The sequence below is a fragment of the Hyla sarda genome, chromosome 2, assembly GCF_029499605.1.
Source record: "Hyla sarda isolate aHylSar1 chromosome 2, aHylSar1.hap1, whole genome shotgun sequence".
Taxonomy (NCBI): Eukaryota; Metazoa; Chordata; class Amphibia; order Anura; family Hylidae; genus Hyla; species Hyla sarda.
Window position 1 is genome coordinate 173,107,471 of NC_079190.1, and position 18,220 is coordinate 173,125,690.

An 18,220-nucleotide genomic window follows, 5' to 3' on the forward strand; every position below is an offset into this window, starting at 1 on the left:
ATTATCTTTATTCTGTAGGTCCATACAGTTAAAATGATACCCTACTTATATAGGTTTGATTATGTATTACTTCTGAAAAAAATCATGACTACATGCAGGAAAATCTGTACCATTTTTGTTTTGATTGGACTTTTTGATCGCTTTTTATTCATTTTTTATGGTATAAAAAGTGACCAAAAACACGCTATTTTGGACTTTGGAATTTTTTTGCGCGTATGCCATTGACCGTGCGGTTTAATTAACAATATTTTTATAGTTCGGACATGTTTATTTTTATTTACACAATTTTTATTTATTTATTTTTATTGGATCGGCGATGTCCGGCATTAGTCATGAATCCTGGTTGCTTATAGCAACCGGGACCCACCGGGTATGATGCGCGCTCACCTGCTGAGCCCGCGTCATACCCTGGGAGCTGCTTATGGACATTTATAAACATCCATATGCGGCAAGGGGTCAATTCTTGCAAAACCCTGGGATGGATGCCATCTTGGCCCGGGGATTTGTGTGTTTTTATGTTAATAAGGCGGCACCTCACCTTTTCTTGGTTTAAACAGGTGAGATTTGCCAGAGAATTTACTTTGTTCCATCCCCTGTTATCTGACATTGGATTTTCCTTTGTAAATACAGTAGAGAAGAAGTCATTTAGTAGATTGGCCTTTTCATCATCCTCCTCCACCATTACCCCCATATTATTTCTAAAGAGGCCAACATTTCCAACTTAAAATTTCTTATTATTTATGTAGGTGAAGAATATTTTGAGGTTCTTTTTTGCTAGTTTTATTTCTTTTTTACAGATTTTATTTCTCTCCTTATAATTCTTTAATGTTTTCCCACTAACTTCTTGTTTTACTAGTCTAAACACTTTCCTCTTATCGTTTATTGCTTCCTTAAAGGGGTACTCCTCTCTTATATAAGGATAGGGGATGTCTGATCACGGGGGTCCCGCCGCTGGGGACCCACGCGATCTTGGCTGCGGCACCCCAGACATCCAGTGCATGGAACGAACTTTGCTCCTTGCCGAATGACTGGCGTTGTGGGGCAGAGGCTTGTGTCGTCTCGGTCACGCCCTGCTCGTGATGTCACGGCCACACCCCTCAATGCAAGTCTATGGAGGGGGCGTGATGGACGCCCCCTCCCATAGACTTGCATTGAGGAGGCGTGGTCGTGATGCCACGAGGCTCCGGCGCTGCACCAGATGCTCTAAACGAAAGCTGGGTGCAGCAGGGAGATCGCAGGGGTACCCAGTGGCAGGCCCCCCACGATCAGACATCTTATTCCCTATACTTTGGATAGGGGATAATATGTCTTGGGGCAGAGTACCCCTTTAACTGTTTTGGTTAGCCAAATTGGTTTTCTCCTATTTCTAGCCGTTTTATTCCTGTAGGGTATATGTCGTTCACAATATCTATTTAGGATGTTCTTAAAAGTGTCCCATTTAGCTTGTGTACTTTTATTACTAAGGGCACGGTCCCAATCTATGTCACTGAGGTCCTCTCTGAAAATTGGCCTTCCTGAAGTTTAATGTTTTTGTAGTCCCACTAGTAGACACCCTCTTATAGGATAAACAAAAACGTATTATGTTGTGGTCACTATTACCAAGATGACCCTCTACCTCGGATACTTTGTCTGGCCTATTGCTTAGTATAAGATCAGCGCCCCACCTCTTGTTGGGTCCTGCACTAGTTGGAAAAGGTAATTGTCCTTTATTTTTGCCAAAAATCTGTTTCCCTTGCTGGACCTACAGGTTTCACCTTCCCAGAAGCTACAGGTAGCTACATTAAAACACAGAATAAGTTCAGACAAACTATTGTCTACATATCTCTCTGTACGGGGCCCCGGCTCTCCGCCGAGATAGCGGGTGTCGACCCCCGCACGAGGCGGCGGCCGACACGCCCCCTCAATACATCTCTATGGCAGAGCCGGAGATTGCCGAAGGCAGCGCTTCGGCTCTGCCATAGAGTTGTATTGAGGGGGCGTGTCGGCCGCCGCCTCGTGCGGAGGTCGACACGCCCCCTTCCCGCGGGCTGTCGGGGCTCCGTACAGGAGATCGCAGGGGGCCCCAGCGGTCGGACCCCCCGCGATCTGCAACTTATCCCCTATGCTTAGGATAGGGGATAAGTTGCTCACCACTGAATCACCACTGGACTACTCCTTTAAGGACTCAGACAATTTAATTTTTACGTTTTCATTTTTTCCTCCTCGCCTTCTAAAAATCATAACTCTTTTATATTTTCATCCACAGACTAGTATGAGGGCTTGTTTTTTGCGCGACCAGTTGTCCTTTGTAATGACATAACTCATTATATCATAAAATGTATGGCGCAACCAAAAAACACTATTTTTGTGGGGAAATTAAAACGAAAAACGCAATTTTGCTAATTTTGGAAGGTTTTGTTTTCACGCCGTACAATTTATGGTAAAAATGACATGTGTTCTTTATTCTGAGGGTCAATACGATTAAAATGATACCCATTATTACATACTTTTATATTACTGTTGCGCTTAAAAAAAATCACAAACTTTTTAACCAAATTAGTACGTTTATAATCCCTTTATTTTGATGACCTCTAACTTTTTTATTTTTCCGTATAAGTGGCGGTATGGGGGCTCATTTTTTGCGCCATGATCTGTACTTTTTTTTGATACCACATTTGCATATAAAAAACTTTTAATACATTTTTTATAATTTTTTTTTTATAAAATGTATTAAAAAAGTAGGAATTTTGGATTTTTTTTTTTCGTTCACGACGTTCACCGTACGGGATCATTAACATTTTATTTTAATAGTTCGGACATTTACGCACGCGGCGATACCAAATATGTCTATAAAAAATGTTTTTTTTGTTTTGGGGGTAAAATAGGAAAAAACGGACGTTTTACTTTTTTATTGGGGGAGGGGATTTTTCACATTTTTTTTACTTTTACATTTTTTTACATTTTTTTTACACTTGAATAGTCCCCATAGGGGACTATTCATAGGAATACCATGATTGCTAATACTGATCTGTTCTATGTATAGGACATAGAACAGATCAGTATTATCGGTCATCTCCTGCTCTGGTCTGCTCGATCTCAGACCAGAGCAGGAGATGCCGGGAGCCGCACGGAGGAAGGAGAGGGGACCTCCGTGCGGCGTTATGAATGATCGGATCCCCGCAGCAGTGCTGCGGGCGATCCGATCGTTCATTTAAATCGCGAACTGCCGCAGATGCCGGGATCTGTATTGATCCCGGCACCTGAGGGGTTAATGGCGGACGCCCGCGAGATCGCGGGCGTCGGCCATTGCCGGCGGGTCCCTGGCTGCGATCAGCAGCCGGGATCAGCCGCGCATGACACGGGCATCGCTCCGATGCCCGCGGTTATGCTTAGGACGTAAATGTACGTCCTGGTGCGTTAAGTACCACCTCACCAGGACGTACATTTACGTCCTGCGTCCTTAAGGGGTTAAAGGTTGGACAGGCTTAAAGGGGAACTCCGGTGGAAAACTATTTTTTTTTAAATCAACTGGTGCCAGAAAGTTAAAAAGATTTGTAAATTACTTCAATTTAACTCCTTAACGACGCAGGACGTATATTTACGTCCTGCGCCGGCTCCCGCGATATGATGCAGGATCGCGGCGGTCCCGGCGCTCATCAATGGCCGGGACCCGCGGCTAATACCACACATCGCCGATGGCGGCGATGTGCGGTATTAACCCTTTAGAAGCGGCGGTCAAAGCTGACCGCCGCTTCTAAAGTGAAACTGAAAGTATCCCGGCTGCTCAGTCGGGCTGTTCGGGACCGCCGCGGTGAAATCGCGGCGTCCCGAACAGCTGATCGGACACCGGGAGGGCTCTTACCTGCCTCCTCGGTGTCCGATCGACGAATGACTGCTCCGTGCCTGAGATCCAGGCAGGAACAGTCAAGCGCCGATAATGCTGATCACAGGCGTGTTAATACACGCCTGTGATCAGGATGAGCGATCAGTGTGTGCAGTGTTATAGGTCCCTATGGGACCTATAACACTGCAAAATAAAAGTTAAAAAAAGTGTTAATAAAGGTCATTTAACCCCTTCCCTAATAAAAGTTTGAATCACCCCCCTTTTCCCATAAAAAAAATAAAACAGTGTAAAAAAATAAATAAATAAACATATGTGGTATCGCCGCGTGCGTAAATGTCCGAACTATAAAAATATATCATTAATTAAGCCGTACAGTCAATGGCGTATGCGCAAAAAAATTCCAAAGTCCAAAAAAGCGTATTTTGGTCACTTTTTATAACATTAAAAAATGAATAAAAAGTGATCAAAAAGTCCGATCAAAACAAAAATCATACCGATAAAAACTTCAGATCACGGCGCAAAAAATGAGTCCTCATACTGCCCCGTACGTGGAAAAAAAGTTATAGGGGTCAGAAGATTACATTTTTAAACGTATAAATTTTCCTGCATGTAGTTATGATTTTTTCCAGAAGTGCGACAAAATCAAACCTATATAAGTAGGGTATCATTTTAACCGTATGGACCTACAGAATAAAGATAAGGTGTCATTTTTACCGAAATATGCACTGCGTAGAAATGGAAGCCCCCAAAAGTTACAAAATGGCGTATTTTTTTCGATTTTGTCGCACAATGATTTTTTTTCCGTTTCGCCGTGCATTTTTGGGTAAAATGACTAATGTCACTGCAAAGTAGAATTGGCGACGCAAAAAATAAGCCATAATATGGATTTTTAGGTGGAAAATTGAAAGGGTTATGATTTTTAAAAGGTAAGGAGGAAAAAACGAAAGTGCAAAAACGGAAAAACCCTGAGTCCTTAAGGGGTTAAGGACCGGGGGTTTTTCCGTTTTTGCATTTTTGTTTTTTGCTCCTTGCCTTTAAAAAATCATAACCCTTTCAATTTTGCACCTAAAAATCCATATGATGGCTTATTTTTTGCGGCACCAATTCTACTTTGTAATGACGTCAGTCATTTTGCCCAAAAATCTACGGTTAAACAGAAAATAAATTCATTGTGCGACAGAATTGAAAAAAACCCCGCTGTTTTGTAACTTTTGGGGGCTTCCATTTCTACGTAGTACATTTTTTGGTAAAAATGACACCTTATCTTTATTCTGTAGGTCCATACGGTTAAAATGATCCCCTACTTATATAGATTTGATTTTGTTGGACTTCTGGAAAAAATCATAACTACATGCAGGAAAATTCATACGTTTAAAATTGTCATCTTCTGACCCCTATAACTTTTTTATTTTTCCGTGTATGGGGCGGTATGAGGGCTCATTTTTTGCGCCGTGGTCTGAAGTTTTTAACGGTATAATTTTTGCATTGATAGGACTTATTGATCGCTTTTTATTCATTTTTAAATGATATAAAAAGTGACCAAAAATGCACTATTTTGGACTTTGGAATTTTTTTGCGCGCACGCCATTGACTGAGCGGTTTAATTAATTATATATTTTTATAATTCGGACATTTCCGCACGTGGTGATACCATATATGTTTATTTTTATTTACACTGTGTTGTTTTTTTTATGGGAAAAGGGGGTTATTCAAACTTTTAATAGGGGAGGAATTAAATGATCTTTATTCACTTTTTATTACACTTTTTTTTGCAGTGTTATAGCTCCCATAGGGACCTATAACACTGCACACACTGATCTTCATCATTGATCACTGATTTCTCATAAGAAACCAGTGATCGATGATTCAGCCGCTTGACTGCTCATGCCTGGATCTCAGGCACTGAGCAGTCATTCGGCGATCGGACAGCGAGGAGGCAGGTAGGGGCCTACCCGCTGTCCTTTAAGCTGTTCGGGATGCCGCGATTTCACTGCAGCTATCCCGAACAGCCCACTGAGTTAACCGGCAACTTTCGCTTTTGGTTTTAGCCATGCGGCTCAGCTCTGAGCGCGCGGCTAAAGGGTTAATAGCGCGCTGCGCCGCAAGCGGCGCTGCGCGCTTTTAGAGGCTGGTCCCGGCTTCACTATGACACCGGGCCCGCCGTGATATGATGCGGGGTTACCGTGTAACCCCGCGTTATATCAGGAGAGCAGGACCAAGGACGTACCGGTACGTCCTTGGTCCTTAAAGGAGTAGTCCAGTGGTGATTCAGTGGTGAGCAACGTATCCCCTATCCTAAGGATAGGGGATAAGTTGCAGATCGCGGGGGGTCCGACCCCTGGGGCCCCCCGCGATCTCCTGTAGGGAGCCCCGACAGCCCGCTGGAAGGGGGCGTGTCGACCTCCGCACGAGGCGGCGGCCAACACGCCCCCTCAATACAACTCTATGGCAGAGCCGAAGCGCTGCCTTCGGCAATCTCCGGCTCTGCCATAGAGATGTATTGAGGGGGCGTGTCGGCCGCCGCCTCGTGCGGGGGTCGACACCCGCTATCTCGGCGGAGAGCCGTGGCCCCGTACAGAGAGATCGCAGGGGGCCCCAGCGGTCGGACCCCCCGCGATCTCAAACTTATCCCCTATCCTTAGGATAGGGGATAAGTTTTTCACCACTGGACTACCCCTTTAAGGGGTTAAAAATCTTAATGCTTCCAGTACTTATCAGCTGCTGTATACTACACAGGAAGTGCTTTTCTTTTTGAATTTCCTTTCTGTCTGACCACAGTGCTCTCTGCTGACACCTCTGTCCATGTTAGGAACTGTCCAGAGCAGGAGCAAATCCCCAAAGCAAACCTATCCTGCTCTGGACAGTTCCTGTCATGGACAGAGGTGTCAGCAGAGAGCACTGTGGTCAGCCTGAAAATAAATTCAAAAAGAAAAGAACTTCATGTGAAGCATTCAGCAGCTGATAAGGATTAAGATTTTTTAAATAGAAGTAATTTACAAATCTGTTTAACTTTCTGGCACCAGCTGATTTAAAATATAGTTGTTTTCCACCGGAGTGCTCCTTTAACCGTTTTAAATGTATTACAATGCAAGTGTATTTTTCTATGTCTTTAAGTCTTGTCTGCATGCTCTGAGCCTAAATGTAGTGTAAGGGGTTAATTTTCTTTACCCAAGATTCAATGCGTTCTGTACAAGAACTGGACTGGTAATATGTCACATGTTAAGCCCTTCAGCCAATTAGGGCTGATGACTGTCCTGTCTCCACCCCAGTCCCCAGGGACAGGAAAATATCGTAAAAGCACATGCGATTGGTTCGCTAGATTGACACACAGCCACTGGACCGCCCCCAACAGAAGCTGTTCTCTGATTGGTCCGCTGTTGTCTATGGGCTGAACCTGACGCTCTTGCTGCCCTGGGATCCCGGAAGTGTCCTGATGGTACTTGCTCGGTGTACGGCTATAGGTAAGGAGCGGTCCTCGCCATGATAGCCGGGGGCTCCCTCGTTGCGCTCACGGCCGCTGTGGGGGTCCTGGCTGCAGCTCTTTTGTATGGCCTACAGGAAGCAGGTACTTCCGAGGACACTGCCGCTGCCCGCGTGTGATACTGAGCTTTACTATACGTGTATATATATATATATATATATACCTATAAACAGTAGTGATTAGATCCCTGCAGTAATATGGCTGCCTATGTATGCAGTGCATCATGGAATAAAGCTTTGTAAACTAGTATATATGCAGAGTAAAGAGCAGTGCTTCCCAACCAGGGTGCCTCCAGCTGTTTCAAAACTACAACTCCCAGCAGCCAGAGGGACCTTTGTTGGGAAACACTACTGCAGAGTTTTACATACCAGACCTGTTGGAGGATTGCTTGCTCTTCACAGGGTTATCTGACTAGATCTTCTTAAATATCTGTAAAACATGTTAAGCAAGAACATTGTCAATGGTGCCTTAAAGGAAATCTGTCACCAGTGTCACCTGCCTTAACCTGTCAGTACCATCAGGTAGTGCAGGTGACACAGATGATTGTCCCGTTTCATGCCGGGGATCTTTGGTAATTTCTTCCAGTAGCTCCAGCTCTGTGCACCTGACTTGGGGCATGGGCAGAGCTTAGTGACATCACCGCTGCTGTGAGACCCAGCAGAGAGCAGCATGGGCAGAGCTTAGTGACATCACCGCTGCTGTGAGACCCAGCAAAGAGCAGCATGGGCAGAGCTTAGTGACATCACCGCTGCTGTGAGACCCAGCAAAGAGCAGCATGGGCAGAGCTTAGTGACATCACCGCTGCTGTGAGACCCAGCAAAGAGCAGCATGGGCAGAGCTTAGTGACATCACCGCTGCTGTGAGACCCAGCAAAGAGCAGCATGGGCGGAGCTTAGTGACATCACCGCTGCTGTGAGACCCAGCAAAGAGCAGCATGGGCAAAGCTTAGTGACATCACCGCTGCTGTGAGACCCAGCAAAGAGCAGCATGGGCAGAGCTTAGTGACATCACCGCTGCTGTGAGACCCAGCAGAGAGCAGCATGGGTGGAGCTTAGTGACATCACCGCTGCTGTGAGACCCAGCAAAGAGCAGCAGGGGCGGAGCTTAGTGACATCACCGCTGCTGTGAGACCCAGCAAAGAGCAGCAGGGGCGGAGCTTAGTGACATCACCGCTGCTGTGAGACCCAGCAAAGAGCAGCATGGGCAGAGCTTAGTGACATCACCGCTGCTGTGAGACCCAGCAAAGAGCAGCATGGGCAGAGCTTAGTGACATCACCGCTGCTGTGAGACCCAGCAGAGAGCAGCATGGGTGGAGCTTAGTGACATCACCGTTGCTGTGAGACCCAGCAAAGAGCAGCAGGGGCGGAGCTTAGTGACATCACCGCTGCTGTGAGACCCAGCAAAGAGCAGCAGGGGCGGAGCTTAGTGACATCACCGCTGCTGTGAGACCCAGCAAAGAGCAGCATGGGCAGAGCTTAGTGACATCACCGCTGCTGTGAGACCCAGCAAAGAGCAGCAGGGGCGGAGCTTAGTGACATCACCGCTGCTGTGAGACCCAGCAAAGAGCAGCATGGGCAGAGCTTAGTGACATCACCGCTGCTGTGAGACCCAGCAAAGAGCAGCATGGGCAGAGCTTAGTGACATCACCGCTGCTGTGAGACCCAGCAAAGAGCAGCATGGGCAGAGCTTAGTGACATCACCGCTGCTGTGAGACCCAGCAAAGAGCAGCATGGGCGGAGCTTAGTGACATCACCGCTGCTGTGAGACCCAGCAAAGAGCAGCATGGGCAGAGCTTAGTGACATCACCGCTGCTGTGAGACCCAGCAAAGAGCAGCATGGGCAGAGCTTAGTGACATCACCGCTGCTGTGAGACCCAGCAAAGAGTAGCATGGGCAGAGCTTAGTGACATCATCGCTGCTGTGAGACCCAGCAAAGAGCAGCATGGGCGGAGCTTAGTGACATCACCGCTGCTGTGAGACCCAGCAAAGAGCAGCATGGGCAGAGCTTAGTGACATCACCGCTGCTGTGAGACCCAGCAAAGAGCAGCATGGGCGGAGCTTAGTGACATCACCGCTGCTGTGAGACCCAGCAAAGAGCAGCATGGGCAGAGCTTAGTGACATCACTGCTGCTGTGAGACCCAGCAAAGAGCAGCATGGGCAGAGCTTAGTGACATCACAGCTGCTGTGAGACCCAGCAAAGAGCAGCATGGGCAGAGCTTAGTGACATCACCGCTGCTGTGAGACCCAGCAAAGAGCAGCATGGGCAGAGCTTAGTGACATCACCGCTGCTGTGAGACCCAGCAAAGAGCAGCATGGGCAAAGCTTAGTGACATCACCGCTGCTGTGAGACCCAGCAAAGAGCAGCATGGGCAGAGCTTAGTGACATCACAGCTGCTGTGAGACCCAGCAAAGAGCAGCATGGGCGGAGCTTAGTGACATCACCGCTGCTGTGAGACCCAGCAAAGAGCAGCATGGGCAGAGCTTAGTGACATCACCGCTGCTGTGAGACCCAGCAAAGAACAGCATGGGCAGAGCTTAGTGATATCACCGCTGCTGCAAGACCCAACAGAGAGCAGCAGCGGTTGGGGCATGGGCGGAGCTTAGTGACGTCACCACAGCTGCTCCCTGCCGGTGTGAGGTGGTTTTTTGCGCCCCCGTAGATCCATGCGTCCGCTCCTCCGCCAGCTCTCCGAACATTTCCGAAGCTAGAACTGGGGGAGGGCAGAGCAAGGGGAAGGAGGAGGTTCACGCCCCCTCCCTCATCTCCCCTCCCTGAGCTCGGCTGGATGCAGATCTCTATGGCACGCCCCCTCCCTGAGGACATAGATCGCCACGGCAGGTCCCCTCCCTCATCTCCCCGAGCTGAGGACGTAAATCTCCACGGCAGGTCCCCTCCCTCATCTCCCCGAGCTGAGGACGTAAATCTCCACGGCAGGTCCCCTTCCTCATCTCCCCTCCCTGAGGACATAGAGCAGTGCTCCCAATGAGCTCTATGTGTAAAGGGGGACATACTGTACGGGCTAAAGGGGGACATTTAGCCCATACAGTATGTCCCCCTTTACACATAAAGCTCATTGGGAGCACTGCTCTACGTCCTCAGCTCGGGGAGATGAGGGAGGGGACCTGCCGTGGAGATTTACGTCCTCAGGGAGGGGGCGTGCCGTAGAGATCTGCGTCCAGCCGAGATGAGGGAGGGGGCATGAACCTCCTCCCTTCCCTTGCTCTGCTCTCCCCCAGCTCTTGCTTCGGAAATGTTCGGAGAGCTGGGGGAGGAGCGGACGCATGGATCTACGGGGGTGCAAAAAACCACCTCACACCGGGTCCCGCTGCTAGAGAACAGCAACGGTGACGTCACTAAGCTCCGCCCGTGCCCCAAGCTGGGACTGAGCTGAAGCTTAACGGCAAGATTACCGGAGATCCCCGCCACATCACAACGGGACAAGGTAAGTACTGTTGTCATCAGTGTCATCTTCACTATCTGTTGGTGCCGACAGGTTAGTGCAGGTGACACTGGTGACAGATTTCCTTTAAAGGGACTTTTCCACGTAAAAATGTGCCCATAAAGCTAATCCTACTTTCATCCAGCTCCAGGCCTCCCAACTAGGCTTTGAATACTTTTTATTGCAGTGACAACATGCCCGTATATCACTGGTCCCAGTGGTCTTGTGATATGTGGATGTGCTGGAACAAAAACAATACAAATTTTTAACCACTTAAGGACCACAGGTTTATACATTTGTGCACTTTCGTATTTTCCACCTCACCTTCTAAAAATCAGAAGGCTGACAATCCACTTGTCCGGGCCAATTAGTCATAACTAACTACTCTAATGATACATTTTAATTGTTCCATAACATATTCTCCAAAACAAAAACCAAAAAATATTGGTGAAGTGAAATTGAAATAGTAAAAGATAATTCTGCAAATTTAGGTTTTCTTTTCTACGCCATTTACCTTGTGGTTGAGATAAGATGTTATTTTGGTACTTTAGGCTGCCTAATTACAGCAATACCAGATTTGTATAGTTTCTGTTCTGTTTTACTAATTTAAAAAAACTTCTGAACTTTATTGAATATTTTTTAATTGCCATTTTCTGACCCCTGTAGCTTTATTTTAATTTTTTTTTGCATACAAGGCTGTATGAGGGCTCGTTTTTTGCGCCACAATCTGGTTTTTCAATTGGTACCATTTTAGTATTGATCTGACTTTTTAGGGTCTATTCACATATACAGAATTCTGCGCAGATTTGATGCGCAGGATTTTCTGCTGTAGATTTCAATGTAAACTGAATGACTTGAAATCCTGTGCATCAAATCAGTGCAGAATATTGTACGTGTGAATAGACCCTTAAGGGGGTAGTTCAGTGGTGAAAAACGTATCCCCTATCCTAAGGATAGGGGATAAATTTCAGATCGCGGGGATCCGACCTCTGGGGCCCCGAGCGATCTCTCTGTACGGGCCCCGGCTCGCTGGCCAGATAGCGCGTGTTCACCACCGCACGAAGTGGCGGCCGACACGCCCCCTCAATATAACGCTATGGCAGAGCCGGAGATTGCCGAAGGCAACGCTCCGACTCTGCCATAGAGTTGTATATAGGGGGCGTGCCAGACGCCACTTCATGCGGTGGTCAACACGCCCCCTTCCCACGAGCTGTCGGGGCCCCTTACAGTAGATCGCAGGGGGCCCCAGCGGTCGGACCACCCCCCCCCCTTTTTTTTTCTGGGATATGATAAAAATTGCAATTCTGTGGTTTGGTATTATTATTATTTATTTTTTATTTTGTTATTTATAATAATATTTTTTTTTACATTTACGTTATTTACCGTACGGGATACATAATGTTATATTTTAATAGTTCCTACAATTACGCACGCAGCAATACCAAATATGTTTATTTTTATTATGTTTACATGTTTTTATATAGGAAAAGGGGGTGACTTGAACGTTTAATATTGAAGGGGTTAATGTGTGTCTTTTAAACTTTTATTAAAAAAAATTCTTTTTTTTTTTTTACACTTTATTAGTCCCCTAGGGGACTTTTAGGAGGAATCATTATATTCCTCATGCAGATCAACAGAGTTCTACTGAACTCCATTGATCTGTGTGCTCTGCGATCTGTTGATAGAGCCTAGTCAAGCCAGGCTCTATCCATGACAGATCAACAGACACCAGGAAATCAGAGGTAAGTCTTCCGGCTACCTTTATAGTGGATCACCCCCCTGCGCAATTTCGCTGCCGGGGGGGTTGGGGGGGGGTTCATGTCCGGCCCTGCTTGCCTGAAGCAGGGCTAAGGGCGTGAAAAATTCACCTGCCCGACACCCGGAACTGCATGTCCCGGGCGTCGGGCAATACAAATTCCACATCCCTGCGCCACCAATTGTACTTTGTAATGACATCAATCATTTCACCCAAAAATTTATAGTGAAAAAATTATTTGTGGGGCAAAATTGGAAAAAAAACACTTTTAAGAAAAAAACGTATAAATTTTTAACTTTTCACTCCATTTTGAATAAAGTTTCACTTGTTTGATTGAAATTCCAAGAAAAAAACAAAACTTTGCAAAGTCAAAAACCGTATGGTGAAAACAGGATGGAACCGTACGCACATACAGTTCTGTACGGTTCCCATTGACTCCCAAAAAACGTATATGGTTTAATACAGTTTTTCACCCGGACCAAAAAACGTGGTAGACTACAGTTTTGGGTACGGGTAAAAAAACTAGACAAAACTGTATAAGGGGCAAAACGGACTAAACTGGATGATGCGTTTGACATACGGTTTACAATGTTAATTCAATGCATACGGTTTTCTATACAGTTCCATACGGTTTTTAACTTGAAACCGTATACGGGAACTGTATAGCAAAAATGTGGTGTGTGCATGCACCCTTACAATGATACCAAATTTATATAGGTTTTTATTTTTATTTTACTGCTAAAAAGAATTATAACTACATGCACCAAAATTAGTATGTTTAAAATTGTCATCTTCTGACCCCTATAACTTTTTTGTTTTTCCGTAAACGGGTCGGTATGAGGGCTCTTTTTTTGTGCTGTGTTTTGATGGGACTTTTTGATCTTTTTATACATTTATTTTTAGGGTATACAAAGTGACCAAAAATACGCAATTTTGGACTTTGGAATTTTCTTTACGTGAACGCCATTGACCTTGCGGTTTAACATTATATTTTTATTGTTCCGACATTTACGCACGCGGCAATACCACATGTTTATTTTTATATTTGTTTACATATATATATTTTTTTAAATGGGAAAAGGGGGGTGATTCAAACTTTTAATCAGGAAAGGGGTTAAATCACATTTATTCACTTTTTTTTTTTTTTTTACACTTTTTTTTTAGTCCCCATAATGGATTATTATATGCAATCCTTTGATTGCATACACTGAACAATGCTATAGCCTAACATTGATCAGTGTAATCTGTGCTCGATTGCTCAAGCCTGGATCTCAGGTTTGGAGCAATGGAGCGACGATTGGACTGCTTGGAGCAAGGAAAGGCACATCCCGCTGTCCGGGATGCCGTAATTTCATCACGGCGTTCCCGAACAGCTCCGCTGATCTAACCGGCAGTATTTTCTCCCGGTATAGATGCCACAATGAACTTTGATCGTGACGTCTAAAGGGTTAATACCTGACATCAGCCCGATTGGCGATGTCCAGTATTAGCCGCAGGTCCTGGTTGCTGATGGCAACCGGGACCCAGCAGGTATGAAGCACGCTCAGCTCCTGAGCGCGCTTCACATAACGGGAGCCGGCAGCGGACGTAAATACGTTCATGGTCGTTAAGGGGTACTCTTGGGGAAAACTATACATTATTTTTTTTTTTCAAATCAACTGGTTTCAGAAAGTTAATGAAGTACTCTGGTGCAGAGTATTCCTGCTCCATCCTGTAAAAAAATGAAAATGAACCATCTCTCACCTTCCTGGGTTCCCGCGGAGCGCCACTACAGCTGATCCGATCCATCCTCTTCATGCTTCCGTGTGAACGAAGCGTCACATGGCGCTCAGCCTATCACCGGCCGCTACGATGTTCTTCCTCGGCCCATAATAGGCTGAACGCCATGTGACGCTTCGTTACACAAGGAAGTATGAAGAGGATGGACCAGACGACTGATCAGCTGTAGTGGCGCTCCGCGGGAACCCAGGAAGGTGAGAGATGGTTCATTTAAATTTTTTTTGCAGCCCGGGCAGGACGGAGCAGGAGTTGTCTGCACCAGAGTACTCCTTTAAACAGATTTGTAAATTACTTGTATTAAAAATCTTAATCCTTCCAGTATTTATCAGCTGCTGCTTAATAGAGAAAGAGAAAGTTGTTTAGTTCTTTTCTGTTTGATCACCGTGCTCTCTGCTGATACCTCTGTCTGTGTCAGGAACTGTCCAGAGCAGGAGAAAATCCCCATAGCAAACCTCTCCTGCTCTGGACAGTTCCTGACATGGACAGGGGTGTCAGCAGAGAGCACTGTGGTCAGACTGAAAAGAACTACTCCACTTTCTCTGTAGTATACAGCAGCTAATAAGTATAGGAAGGATTAAGATTTTTTAATAGAAGTGCAGCCTTATCCAATCAGAGCTCATCTCACACACTGAACTGCTCTGGGCTGTGTGTAGCAGAGTTAGGGAGGAAGTTCTCCCCTGTATGGCTTCAGATGATGCCACGCCTGCTGGGTAACGCCCTTTCCCAGTCTGTGAATCTGACTGAGACTGAGCAGAAAATACGGAGCAATATCAAGGTAGAAAAACTAAAAAATAAAAAAATAAAGGCAGGGGGTGGTTTATCATGAACTGGGAGGATTAGAAAATTTAACAAGATTATCCTGTATTTCTATATAGATGCATGCAGTCTGCTTTTATATAGCAACGTTATAGGATATAGCCTAAGACTGCATATAATCCTGCAGTACGGTGTCCATTTTAGGACATCATCAGTTGTCAGCCATAACTCTGTCCCGCGTCAGGCAAAACAGCGTCACGCCTTCTCTCTCGGAGTAATCTCCGTTAGGAGCAACTCCCTCCTCCGAAAATCCGTCATCCCTCAGATGAAAAACCTTCCTGCCGTGTGGCAGAGCCGAGTCAGTGTTGGCGATCTGCTATACGGGTTTAGCTGTATAAACTATTCAGTGTCTGCTCTGCTATACGGGTTCTGCTGTACACGCTATTCAGTGTCGGCTCTGCTATACGGGTTCTGCTGTATACACTATTCAGTGTCTGCTCTGCTATACGGGTTCTGCTGTATACACTATTCAGTGTCTGCACTGCTATACGGGTTCTGCTGTATACACTATTCAGTGTCTGCTCTGCTATACGGGTTCTGCTGTATACACTATTCAGTGTCTGCTCTGCTATACGGGTTCTGCTGTACATGCTATTCAGTGTCGGCTCTCTGCTATACGGGTTCTGCTCTAGATGCTATTCAGTGTCGGCTCTGCTATACGGATTCTGCTGTACACGCTATTCAGTGTCGGCTCTCTGCTATACGTGTTCTGCTGTACACGCTATTCAGTGTCGGCTCTGCTATACGGGTTCTGCTGTATACACTATTCAGTGTCTGCTCTGCTATACGGGTTCTGCTGTATACACTATTCAGTGTCTGCACTGCTATACGGGTTCTGCTGTATACACTATTCAGTGTCTGCTCTGCTATACGGGTTCTGCTGTATACACTATTCAGTGTCTGCTCTGCTATACGGGTTCTGCTGTACATGCTATTCAGTGTCGGCTCTCTGCTATACGGGTTCTGCTCTAGATGCTATTCAGTGTCGTCTCTGCTATACGGATTCTGCTGTACACTCTATTCAGTGTCGGCTCTCTGCTATACGTGTTCTGTTGTACACTCTATTCAGTGTCGGCTCTGCTATACAGGTTCTGCTGTACACTCTATTCAGTGTCTGCTCTCTGCTATACGTGTTCTGCTGTACACTCTATTCAGTGTCGGCTCTGCTATACAGGTTCTGCTGTACATGCTATTCAGTGTCGGCTCTCTGCTATACGGGTTCTGCTCTAGATGCTATTCAGTGTCGGCTCTGCTATACGGGTTCTGCTGTACACGCTATTCAGTGTCTGCTCTGCTATACGGGTTCTGCTGTACACGCTATTCAGTGTCGGCTCTCTGCTATACGGGTTCTGCTGTACATGCTATTCAGTGTAGTCTCTGCTATATATGGGTTCTGCTGTATACACTATTCAGTGTCTGCTCTGCTATACGGGTTCTGCTATTCAGTGTCGGCTCCCTGCTATACGGGTTCTGCTGTACATGCTATTCAGTGTCGGCTCTCTGCTATACGGGTTCTGCTGTACATGCTATTCAGTGTCGGCTCTGCTATACGGGTTCTGCTGTATACACTATTCAGTGTCGTCTCTGCTATACGGGTTCTGCTGTACACGCTATTCAGTGTCGGCTCTCTGCTATACGGGTTCTGCTGTACATGCTATTCAGTGTCGGCTCTGCTATACGGGTTCTGCTGTATACACTATTCAGTGTCTGCTCTGCTATACGGGTTCTGCTATTCAGTGTCGGCTCTCTGCTATACGGGTTCTGCTGTACACTCTATTCAGTGTCGGTTCTGCTGTACACTCCTATTCAGTGTCGGTTCTGCTGTACACTCTATTCAGTGTCTTTTCTGCTGTACACGCTATTCAGTGTCGTCTCTGCTTTACGGGTTCTGCTGTACACGCTATTCAGTGTCGTCTCTGCTATACGGGTTCTGCTGTATACACTATTCAGTGTCTGCTCTGCTATACGGGTTCTGCTGTACATGCTATTCAGTGTCGGCTCTCTGCTATACGGGTTCTGCTGTACACTCTATTCAGTGTCGGTTCTGCTGTACACTCTATTCAGTGTCGGTTCTGCTATACGGGTTCTGCTCTAGATGCTATTCAGTGTCGGCTCCCTGCTATACGGGTCGGTTCTGCTGTACACTCTATTCAGTGTCGGTTCTGCTGTACACTATTCAGTGTCGGCTCTGCTATACAGGTTCTGCTGTAGACGCTATTCAGTGTCTGCTCTGCTATACGGGTTCTGCTGTAGACGCTATTCAGTGTCGGCTCTCTGCTATACGGGTTCTGCTCTAGATGCTATTCAGTGTCTGCTCTGCTATACGGGTTCTGCTGTACACGCTATTCAGTGTCGGCTCTCTGCTATACGTGTTCTGCTGTACACTCTATTCAGTGTCTGCTCTCTGCTATACGTGTTCTGCTGTACACTCTATTCAGTGTCGGCTCTGCTATACAGGTTCTGCTGTACATGCTATTCAGTGTCGGCTCTCTGCTATACGGGTTCTGCTCTAGATGCTATTCAGTGTCGGCTCTGCTATACGGGTTCTGCTGTACACGCTATTCAGTGTCTGCTCTGCTATACGGGTTCTGCTGTACACGCTATTCAGTGTCGGCTCTCTGCTATACGGGTTCTGCTGTACATGCTATTCAGTGTAGTCTCTGCTATATATGGGTTCTGCTGTATACACTATTCAGTGTCTGCTCTGCTATACGGGTTCTGCTATTCAGTGTCGGCTCCCTGCTATACGGGTTCTGCTGTACATGCTATTCAGTGTCGGCTCTCTGCTATACGGGTTCTGCTGTACATGCTATTCAGTGTCGGCTCTGCTATACGGGTTCTGCTGTATACACTATTCAGTGTCGTCTCTGCTATACGGGTTCTGCTGTACACGCTATTCAGTGTCGGCTCTCTGCTATACGGGTTCTGCTGTACATGCTATTCAGTGTCGGCTCTGCTATACGGGTTCTGCTGTATACACTATTCAGTGTCTGCTCTGCTATACGGGTTCTGCTATTCAGTGTCGGCTCTCTGCTATACGGGTTCTGCTGTACACTCTATTCAGTGTCGGTTCTGCTGTACACTCCTATTCAGTGTCGGTTCTGCTGTACACTCTATTCAGTGTC

At 46.3% G+C, this 18,220-nt stretch overlaps 1 protein-coding gene across 4 annotated transcripts in view; it reads left to right on the plus strand.

The window, feature by feature from the left end:
• The window catches only part of NAXD (NAD(P)HX dehydratase), a 95,571-nt gene that overhangs the window by 41,971 nt on the left and 35,380 nt on the right, over window positions 1-18,220 (plus strand). Inside the window, exon 1 of one of the 4 annotated variants that reach the window (XM_056555753.1) lies at window positions 7,145-7,284. The exons of 1 other annotated variant lie outside the window; for it this stretch is intronic. In XM_056555753.1, the coding sequence (XP_056411728.1) occupies window positions 7,257-7,284 (28 nt within the window). In that variant the 5' untranslated portion in view covers window positions 7,145-7,256. Of the gene's footprint in view, window positions 1-7,144; window positions 7,389-18,220 lie in introns of those variants that run through there. 2 more of the 4 variants (XM_056555751.1, XM_056555752.1) reach the window with 2 other exon arrangements.